Source organism: Trichomycterus rosablanca, chromosome 9 (genome assembly GCF_030014385.1).
Source record: "Trichomycterus rosablanca isolate fTriRos1 chromosome 9, fTriRos1.hap1, whole genome shotgun sequence".
Lineage (NCBI taxonomy): Eukaryota > Metazoa > Chordata > Actinopteri > Siluriformes > Trichomycteridae > Trichomycterus > Trichomycterus rosablanca.
In genome coordinates, this window is record NC_085996.1 from 28503559 (window position 1) to 28515258 (window position 11700).

General features: G+C 40.7%; 1 protein-coding gene across 1 annotated transcript; it reads right to left on the reverse strand.

Moving 5' to 3' along the window:
* Positions 1-6570: 6570 nt before the first annotated feature.
* Positions 6571-8086, reverse strand: gpr132b (G protein-coupled receptor 132b). The gene has a single exon (XM_063001323.1). The coding sequence runs from the start codon at positions 8084-8086 to the stop codon at positions 7040-7042; it is 1047 nt and encodes a 348-aa protein (XP_062857393.1). The 3' UTR covers positions 6571-7039.
* Between the last annotated feature and the right edge of the window lie 3614 nt (positions 8087-11700).

The following is an 11700-nucleotide window of genomic DNA, read 5'->3' on the forward strand; positions in this document are numbered from 1 at the left end:
AGATCAGGGAAGGTATATAAAATAATATGTAAGGTTTTGCATTTTCTCAGGACCACAAAGGCCTTAATAATTTTAATTTGGAAGAAGCTGTTCACAGCATTGAACTTTCCTAAAGTTGGTTGTTCGGCCAAACTGGGTAACCTGTCAAAAAGCTTCTTTGTCAGGGAGGTAGGAAAAAAACACAAACACCACACAGAAGCATACAGCCAAAACAATGCTGAAATGGCTTCAAATCAAGTCTCTGAATATCTTCCAGTGGCTCAGCCAGACTTAAACCTCATGGAACATCTGTAGACAGACCTAAAGGTTGCAGTTCACAGACACTCGCCATCATATTTGAGAAAGCTTGAGAGCAACTATCTTGAAGAGTGAGATAAACTGCCCAAATCTAAGTATTTAATAAAGTTTCTGAAAACTTTTGTGAACAAGACTCTTGAAACATATTCCCATCATATTATGGATAATTAAGTGTAGACTGATGGGTACAAAGGCCAAGTACTTGTACAGTGCCTTGCAAAAGTATTCAGCCCCCTTGAACTTTTCAACCTTTTGCCACATTTCAGGCTTCAAACATAACGATATGAAATTGTAATTTTTTGTGAAGAATCAACAACAAGTGGGACACAATCGTGAAGTGGAACGAAATTTATTGGATATTTTAAACTTTTTTTAGAAATAAAAAACTAAAAAGTGGGGCGTGCAATATTATTCAGCCCCCTTGCGTTAATACTTTGTAGCGCCACTTTTTGCTGTGATTACAGCTGCAAGTCGCTTGGGGTATGTCTCTATCAGTTTTGCACATCGAGAGACTGAAATTTTTGCCCATTCTTCCTTGCAAAACAGTTCGAGCTCAGTGAGGTTGGATGGAGAGCGTTTGTGAACAGCAGTTTTCAGCTCTTTCCACAGATTCTCGATGGGATTCAGGTCTGGACTTTGACTTGGCCATTCTAACACCTGGATACGTTTATTTGTGAACCATTCCATTGTAGATTTTGCTTTATGTTTTGGATCATTGTCTTGTTGGAAGATAAATCTCCGTCCCAGTCTCAGGTCTTTTGCAGACTGCAACAGGTTTTCTTCCAGAATGGTCCTGTATTTGGCTCCATCCATCTTCCCATCAATTTTAACCATCTTCCCTGTCCCTGCTGAAGAAAAGCAGGCCAGAACCATGATGCTGCCACCACCATGTTTGACAGTGGGGATGGTGTGTTCAGGGTGATGAGCTGTGTTGCTTTTACGCCAAACATAACGTTTTGCATTGTGGCCAAAAAGTTCGATTTTGGTTTCATCTGACCAGAGCACCTTCTTCCACATGTTTGGTGTGTCTCCCAGGTGACTTTTTATAGATATCTTTGAGAAATGGCTTTCTTCTTGCCACTCTTCCATAAAGGCCATATTTGTGCAGTGTACGACTGATTGTGTCCTATGGACAGAGTCTCCCACCTCAGCTGTAGATCTCTGCAGTTCATTCAGAGTGATCATGGGCCTCTTGGCTGCATCTCTGATCAGTCTTCTCCTTGTTTGAGCTGAAAGTTTAGAGGGACGGCCGGGTCTTGGTAGATTTGCAGTGGTCTGATACTCCTTCCATTTCAATATGATCGCTTGCACAGTGCTCCTTGAGATGTTTAAAGCTTGGGAAATCTTTTTGTATCCAAATCTGGCTTTAAACTTCTCCACAACAGTATCTCGGACCTGCCTGGTGTGTTCCTTGGTCTTCATGATGCTCTCTGCGCTTTAAACAGAACTCTGAGACTATCACAGAGCAGGTGCATTTATACGGAGACTTGATTACACACAGGTGGATTCTATTTATCACCATCAGTCATTTAGGTCAACATTGGATCATTCAGAGATCCTCACTGAACTTCTGGAGTGAGTTTGCTGTACTGAAAGTAAAGGGGCTGAATAATATTGCACGCCCCACTTTTTAGTTTTTTATTTCTAAAAAAAGTTTAAAATATCCAATAAATTTCGTTCCACTTCACGATTGTGTCCCACTTGTTGATTCTTCACAAAAAATTACAATTTCATATCGTTATGTTTGAAGCTTGAAATGTGGCAAAAGGTTGAAAAGTTCAAGGGGGCTGAATACTTTTGCAAGGCACTGTATATCTACACAAAATCAAATCACAACACAATAAAGTGTGCTAAACGTCAAGAGCTCTGAATACTTCTGAACCTACTGTATGTATGTGTAGATCTATTTTACATTTTCTGACATATTTCATTACAAATGTTGTCAAAAAAATCCCCTTAATTTTAAAATTCATAGTATTTGGTGTGACCGTACTTATAAAAGACCAGCTACCATTTGATCACACAAAATGTACTTAAATTTAAACAAGTGAAAACATCTTAATTCTACAGTCTAGTTTGGCAAACATTTTTTATGACAATAATACACATTTAATGCAGAAAAGCTTGCCCTGTGACAATAAATTCAACATCAAATTCAACATAACTCAGTTGACATTTTGCTGTTAAAGGTTATAACAGTTGAGTAAGCATTTCATGATAACTCACAATTGTTTTGATGTATTGACATCTTAAGGATGTTTTACACCTTCCTCTTAAAAAGCTATGGTGGTTTTGTCTACCCACACAGTCCCGTTTACAGATTGCATTGACACATTTACAAAGTGAGTTTCGACCATGAATTATGACATTGTGGTAGAAGTTAAATGTTTGTATGAGTACCTGTGCGTGCCATCAAGCTTCCTATATCCTGCTGTAGCTTCTATCTGCTAACTGTAGGTCACACGCCATAAAGTCAGACAACTGTACACAAAAAGACTAAATGCCATTAGCTGCCCTGTCCATTCCTCTATAATGAAGTGGAGATTAACAGGGATTCATTCTTTTTGTTCCCAGGTGCTACCCTGTTTAATAATTCATTAGGTGGGCAGATGCGTAGGCTAAAATGAATTATTCAGTGAAAAAGGATGACAGATGTATACCAGATGTATACCAGTTGTTATGATGTGGGAGGAAGGACCCAAGGATTCGGAGGTTTTAACTTAAAAGGGTTTTATTTATAAAATCATAAACATAATATACAATAAAATAAAGGAATAACAGTAACAAAAAACACTTCGGGGAATCCCGAAGGCAGCCGGTGACGCCAGACTGAAAGAAACAAGGGAAAAAACATAAAGGGGAAAAAGGGAAAGCGCGAGGCGCGAACCCTGGTCGCTCACCTCCAGGCTGGGAGCTTAAGCACGCTGCCACAGCAACGCTGAAAGCAAAACCGCTCCCAGCACTAAAGAGGCGAAGCGACCGGGTTCGCGAGGTGGGAAACCTCGCGCTGTTGGCCGAAGAAGGGGGGGATAACACCGCCGGTAGATAAATGGCACGGCGCTCACCAGCAGTTAATGCTGGTCAGCGCCATGCCATCCACCGGGTGTGATTTACTTGCGGATTTATAAAGTTAAAAGCAAAGGCGCTGTCACCAGCCAGGGTGGCTGGGAAGTGGCCGTTTGCTCCTGTGCTCCAGAGGGCGGGACGTGACGCTGTCACCAGCGATAGCTGGGAGGGGGTCACGTTCCTCTGGGCGCAGTCATGGGGTCTCTAGGTGGCGGCGGCACGGCGGCTCGACGGCTCGGCGGCAGCGGCCCGACAGCGACCTGAGAGCAACCACCAGGCGGCGGCGGCGGCACGACAGCTGCGGCACTCTGGCGGCAGCTTGGCGGCGGCGGCGGCGTGGTGGCGCCCACTAGCGGTGGCCCGGCGGCAGCGGCACGGCGGCGGCGGCACAGTGCGGCGGCACAACCTAAAGATAATAAAAAAAACAATAAACATAAAAGGACACCGCAGTGTCAAACAAACTCAAAGAAAGAAAAAAGAATCAGCCAACATGAGCAGAAGGTGCGACGGCTACAGCTCTGCACCTATCCCTTAAATAAGGGAAGGCACAGGTGTAGCCACTTCGCCCTAACGAGCTGGCCAGGTATTTAAAGGCACAGCTCGTTTCTGCTCTGTAAGGCCTGTGGCATCAGGGAGAGATGGTACATTCCCCTGATGCCACAGAGCCTAACAGTACCCCCTTCTTAAGGAGACCTCTCCTGAGGTCTCCAGCCGGCGGTCCCGTCCCCACCAGTGGCTAAAAGCCACTGGGGGAGTGCCCCCCCAAAAAAATCTTTGGGAGAGGACGGGGTCCTCCGCTGGGTCCAGTAATGGTCGCACCTTACTGTTATGATGTGGGAGGAAGGACCCAAGGATTCGGAGGTTTTAACTTAAAAGGGTTTTATTTATAAAATCATAAACATAATATACAATAAAATAAAGGAATAACAGTAACAAAAAACACTTCGGGGAATCCCGAAGGCAGCCGGTGACGCCAGACTGAAAGAAACAAGGGAAAAAACATAAAGGGGAAAAAGGGAAAGCGCGAGGCGCGAACCCTGGTCGCTCACCTCCAGGCTGGGAGCTTAAGCACGCTGCCACAGCAACGCTGAAAGCAAAACCGCTCCCAGCACTAAAGAGGCGAAGCGACCGGGTTCGCGAGGTGGGAAACCTCGCGCTGTTGGCCGAAGAAGGGGGGGATAACACCGCCGGTAGATAAATGGCACGGCGCTCACCAGCAGTTAATGCTGGTCAGCGCCATGCCATCCACCGGGTGTGATTTACTTGCGGATTTATAAAGTTAAAAGCAAAGGCGCTGTCACCAGCCAGGGTGGCTGGGAAGTGGCCGTTTGCTCCTGTGCTCCAGAGGGCGGGACGTGACGCTGTCACCAGCGATAGCTGGGAGGGGGTCACGTTCCTCTGGGCGCAGTCATGGGGTCTCTAGGTGGCGGCGGCACGGCGGCTCGACGGCTCGGCGGCAGCGGCCCGACAGCGACCTGAGAGCAACCACCAGGCGGCGGCGGCGGCACGACAGCTGCGGCACTCTGGCGGCAGCTTGGCGGCGGCGGCGGCGTGGTGGCGCCCACTAGCGGTGGCCCGGCGGCAGCGGCACGGCGGCGGCGGCACAGTGCGGCGGCACAACCTAAAGATAATAAAAAAAACAATAAACATAAAAGGACACCGCAGTGTCAAACAAACTCAAAGAAAGAAAAAAGAATCAGCCAACATGAGCAGAAGGTGCGACGGCTACAGCTCTGCACCTATCCCTTAAATAAGGGAAGGCACAGGTGTAGCCACTTCGCCCTAACGAGCTGGCCAGGTATTTAAAGGCACAGCTCGTTTCTGCTCTGTAAGGCCTGTGGCATCAGGGAGAGATGGTACATTCCCCTGATGCCACAGAGCCTAACACCAGTGTTTTGTTTGGCAGATTTCTCATGGAACTGACCTTATTTCTAATACAGTCACACTTTTCCCAAACTACAAACTAATAATGACTGTTCAGCATTTGCATATACAGCTGAATTAAGCATTTTATCTAATGCAATAATTAGATTTTTTTTTTTTTTTTTTTAATTTTTCAGATTTCAATGACAATAAAAAGTAAAAACAGGGTCAATAGTACTTAAGCCAGTACCTATAAATGTGGTGTGTAGTAAATGTTTCATGTTTTCTGCTCATATTTAGTCATGTAAACACAACCGCTGTGTGGTGTGAAGTCCTAGAATTAGGGCATACACTACTATGAAAAAGTATTCAGACCTTTCATGTAGTTTCTTTGTCTCAGATTGAAATTTCAAATATGACTATGAAACATGCAAAAATAATACAGCAATTTAGTAACATTTGATAACAAAACTCTAAACCATATCCCTTTATTCATTATTAATTTACTTACACTACCTCTTTATCCTGATCAGGCTTAAGGTAGATCTGTCTCCACATGGAAACACTGGGGGCAAGGCAAAAATACAACATGGAAAGGGCATAGCAGTCTAATACTGCCGGGTACACTTCACTCACTCAGTTAAACTAAGTAGCAATTTAGAGTAGCCAGGCCACTTACTGCACAGTGACCAAAAGAATCGTATACACTGTGCCCCCATTAGTAGTAAAGGCTGTATTACTTTTAATGCTTAGAAATGTTTCTGTTGTTTCTAAATGTTCTAGAATGTGTTCGAATTAATACAAACTTAATTTGCTGCCCTTGTCATATTTAATTTACCTGAACGTATTTGGCAACCTTCTCTTCAGGTTAGTAAAACATATACAGTTCTGTGGGTTAGGCCCTTTATTTATGTATTAAACTTGCTACTATAGAGGGTGGCTGTAGCCTAGTGGTTAGGGTACTCGTTCAGTAATCAGAAGGTTGCCGGTTCCACTGCAAGGTTGCCACTGTTGGGCCCTTGAGCAAGGCCCTTAACCCTCAATTGCTCAGACTGCATACTGTCACAACTGTAAGGAGCTTTGGATTAAAGTGTCTGCTGAAAATGAAAATGAATGAAATGAAAATGAATACATAAATAGAAATGTTTGCATAAAAACATACAAAATCAGTTTGTTTGAGCTTAGACACAGAGCTTAGCTTATTTCATGTCATTGGTGACACCATGGCAATGTGTATGGGGTAGAGGTTTAAATAGTTGACAAATGAGTCAATAACCATCCAAAAGTAAAGGGCCTTTATGGTCAGATAATCTTATTCCTTCACATTCAGCGTTAAGCCCTAAACAATAATACCAACAAATTAAAAAACAGTTATCACCTATAAATAAAAATCCCTTCATTCTTTAGTTTCTTTGATGTATTGTACAATCGTATCAGCCGACTTATTAGGAGTGTTTTTAACTTTAATTTGATTCACTTTAATTACTTGCTCCCATCAATAGAGACCCAGCAGTAAGATGTGTCTTCTAGTGCTTGCTGAGCAATTTCCACAGAATGCAGGGCCATCATGGTGTTGACAAGAGCCTCTGTGTTAGTACGTGCACGTGAAAATCAGACTTATTTTAACAAAACAGATGCACTCCTAAAAAGACCTAAAAACAAACCAATGCATAAACATACACACAGAATAGCGAGTGCAGACTAGAAAACCCGAGTCCTGGACATTTTTGGTGATTTAAAAATCCCGGCCGGACGCATTTTTTAAGTCTCAAAAAGAGGACATGTCCGGGGAAAAAGAGGACGTATAGTCACCCTACACAGAAGTCCTAGGTATATCCTGGTCCCTTGGGTTTGTGTCTGATGACTTTGAGAAGTAGTTTGTTGTGTGCTGGCTGCTCCGTCTCCTGAGCCCTGCTACACAGCTCTGAATATCCTTTTGAATATTGTCGCTGGATAACACATACAGAACTGGGTTTACAGCACTGTTAATTGTGGACAGGCCCAGTGAGATGCTGTATGGTGTGTAGACATTTCTCTCAAAGTGGCAGTCCTCCTGCAGTGAAGGGAAGTGGTAGGTAACAGCGCGCAACAGCAGGACTGCGTGGTATGGGCCGAAGCAAATCAGAAAAAGCAGAACCACAGCAATGATCAAAAGACGCACCTTTTGCTTTTGTTGTGCCTGTAAACCTGTACTAGCATGCACATTGGTCAAGATGGTGTAGTTGGTGAAAATTAGCAATGTCAGCGGGCACAAGAAGCCCACACCAAAGCGAGCATAGTTAAAGCCTGTAATCATGTCTGTACTCTGGCTTGGCTCAAAACATTGGTGATCTTCATTAGTGGCATGGCCTTTAGGCATGCTAAATACTGGAGCATGACCCAGGCCAACCAAAACACAGATAGAGAGGGTAATGATAACAGCAGACCTTTGTTGACGAAGTCCCCGAGACTCCACAGCATAGACCACGGCCACATAGCGGTCTAAAGAGATGCAGCAGAGAAGGAAAATGCTGATGTACATGTTGGTAAAGAAGACATACCCTGTAAGCTGGCATGCCAGTGAACTCCAGGGCCAGTGGTGGCCATTACTTACATAAACTGCCCAAACAGGCAGTGTAAGCAGGTAGGTAAAGTCACACAGTGACAGGCTCAGCAGGTAAACAGCCAATACATTGCTGCGGCACACCTGAATTAACGTTAGGCAGATAGTGGTCAAGTTGGCTGGTAGACCCACAATCAGCACGGCACTGTAGAGAACAAGCAGAGGAATCCGGTCATCATCGTAAGGTGCTGCACACATCACACTTACATTTCCATTCATAACTGTCACCGGGTGTTGAGTCATGGCACTCTCATGCATCATGTCTAGAGTTGTTAAGAAAAGAAAAGAACATGGAAGCAAGTACATAAAAACAAGCTATAAGCATATGTACAGCTTTAATCCTAGTAAAAATGATATAAATACAAATATTCTATTATTCTATAATTGCTTTAAATATGTATTAATATGCAAACTGTAAACACCCCATGTCTCCAGCATCCAATAATATCAGAATTACCCTTTGTCTTTAAATAAATGCTGAAATGGACAATTTAGTGTCTCCAATTCACCTCACTTGCATGTCTTTGGATTGTGGGAGGAAACCGGAGCACCCGGAGTAAACCCACACAGACACGGGGAGAACATGCAAACTCCACACAGAAAGGACCCAGACCGCCACACCTGGGGATCAAACGCAGAAACTTCTTGCTGTGAGGCGACCGTGCTACCCACTTAGCCACCATGCCTCCCCCCACATGTTTATTGACTTGTTGTCGATACAGTTAATAAACTGAACAGGAACTGGGTGTATGATACAAAATTTCTGTTTCTGTTCTGTTTTTAATGTCAAGCTAATGACACTTATAGAAGAAAATAAATTACTAGATTTTATAATCAGATGATATTCAACTTATCAGTTCAAATCGCAATTGTCTTTGCCTTATATTTAGCTTATATTTATTCATTAAATATAAGAACAGCCAAAACTCCCAGTCCATGTGAACTTCACAATACTCAAACTAGTTACACTTGTTACATATGTGTATTTTACAAATATAAAATGTAAAGCTAATATTAAAATTTTTAAATGAACTTGCCTTTTGGTGTTCCATGAGTAACATTAGTATCATTCCATCAGAAAAGTTCTTATGAAAATTTATATTTGGATTACTGGTGTTGGTTGAGTGAATTTTTAACCTCTTATTTAAAGGGTTTTGCAATACAACTCATTTTAATACCTGTCCTACCCACCAAGCCATGACAAGCCATGTGTCTCAGTCCATGTGTCTCAGTAAAGTGTCATATGAGAGGGAAGGATACAGTCAGTACTTTTATGGCCCTAGGAGTTAAAGACAGATCAATAATTGGGCATAGAGAGGTAGGTTACCCCACTCGAACTTTATTGTTGTGTTTCTTCACTACTTAACATTTATTTTACCATTTTATTTTAACATTATTTTAGTAGTTTTAAGAGACGAATTCTTGCTTTTAGATTAGATAATTAATTTTATCCATAATGTCTCATCTCATCAGAAACCACACACACCCACACACACACACACACAATGCGACAAAAGATATGAGAACACCTAATGTTCTTCTTGGACATTTAATTTTAAATTTCAAAGCATGTGCATTAATATGGAGTTGAAAAAAGGAAAGGGACTTCAGTCTGTTGTCACAAAGGTTGGCAGCAAACATTTATTTATGCAGTCTAACGTAACTGATTCTATACACTTGTTCTTTAATTTAGTTTGCAAAGATTATTTTAAAATTGATTTGCAAGGAGCAATTTAGTTGAAGTGGAAACTAAAGACTTAGATAGCGACCGTGGGTATAGTTTCATGAGCAAATAAAGAGGAACTAAAATATATTTTAAGAACTTTGTGTTTCGTAGTTGACTAATTGCACATTTGCACTCTGTTTTTTTTCTCTGTAAAGGATGTGTAAACATTTTGTTTTACTTATAAACTTAACAAAACAAGGATTTTAACCAGGAGTGTTTAAGTTTTTGCATAAGACATTATTGTGATATTAGAGATTTAATTTAAACATAAATGTACAGTATTTTACAATTATTTTAAGCAGAAATCTTTTATAGTCTATTTCTTCAAATGCGAGTTAGAACCAAAATGTAAATTCTTAATTAAATAAATTTACCTGTAAACAGTGAACAGATTGTAATCCAAACTTCAGTGAGCTGTCATGTTTATCTACAGCATCCAACACACTGCAGTCAGGTTCAGTAGCAGATCCAGTCTCATCTCATCTCTTCTCACCCTGCAACTGCAACTGCAACAGCGTGCGGTTCAGTGCTGTGATCACGTGTTCTGGCCGTATCTAGAGATTCACTCATATATGTTTTTAACATGACTTGTTTTATGTGGCTACAGAAAACAATATGGTATACAACATGCCATAAAATCTACTTTTATACAAAACTCACATTTATTTTACACTATTCCAAAACAGCAGGAAAAAAGAGTTTTCAAGCCCCTGTTATTATATTCAGATTTTTATATGTAACATTGTTTACTCTAAGTGGGTCGATTTTTTTTACCCTATAAACTCTATAAAGACGCTGGAACTTACTTACAATTTTCAAACATTGTTTATTTTAAAACTATGTAAGCAATAATTTTAATTATCATTGTTTCATTGATAATTAAAAATAAATTAGCAATTAAAATTCATTGTTTCTAAACATTATATATAAACAGTTATCCAGTTATTAATTGTTGCCCTGTCTGAGGTTTGTTCATGTATTTTGCTCAGTGTTGCCAGGGGCTCTCAAATCAAGATGTTTGTGAAATTTAAAAAGAAAGAAAGAAAAACTAAACCTTCAAATAATTCAAATGGTAAATCTTAAATATTGGGATGGTGGCCAAACAGCAAGAAGGTCCTGGTTTCGATCCCCAGGTGGGGCGGTCCAGGTCCTTTCTGTGTGGGGTTTGCATGTTCTCCCCGTGTGTTTTCTCCGGGAGCTCCGGTTTCAAAATTGTCCATGACTGTGTTTGATATAAACTTGTGAACTGATGAATCTTGTGTAATGAGTAACTACAGTTTCTGTCATGAATGTAACCAAAGTGTAAAACATGACGTTAAAATCCTAATAAATAAATAATAAAATCTTGAATATTAATACTGCATTATCAATTTTCTGTTTTCGCACTGCACAGCTACTCAACCCCAAGAAAAATCCCACAATCGAGCATATGAGGTGACACACTGATTAAAATTACATTTGTAGTTTTTCCACAGAACTTTTACTAACCATATCCATGCGTAACATTTACAAACACGAGTTCAGAAGGTTAAGATCAAAAGATTTCTTGTTAGTAACCCTAACAATTCCACTCATCATTGATTTACATCATTATGGTTTAAAAGCAAGTGTGTCACTTTCACTAAGGTCACAATATCAGATTGACCTTTTTTCCAAGTATGAACTGAGTAGATTCACTGTACTGTGAAAATGTAATTGCCCCCTTGATTCTTACTGCATAATTACAATGAATAATTTCAGATCATTTAACAAAACAGTATTAGTTGATAGAATTGGCAATAAATAAAAACTCATGTAAAACATTTCAATTATTAAAAAAAAAAAGCCTCTTCTGGTTGCATTTTGGTTTCTGGTTGGTTTTTATCAGCAACTTAAAGCATTTAACTTACAAAGTGATTATATTCTTTCAAAGTATCAGTCATTCTGAACTACCTCCTCCATATGTGATTATTAGTATAATGATGCTACTAGTAAATAATATATTCACTACAGCTTATCATTTAAAACATTTAATTTTGTATTTTTTTTAACAAGATTTGGTGCATATTTCAGTGTTTTATTAATGTCAGATAGATATAAACTTTCTACTGGTTAGTACTTCTTCTAGTAGTTTTCTTCTTGCTATCCTTATATGAAACCCATTTCT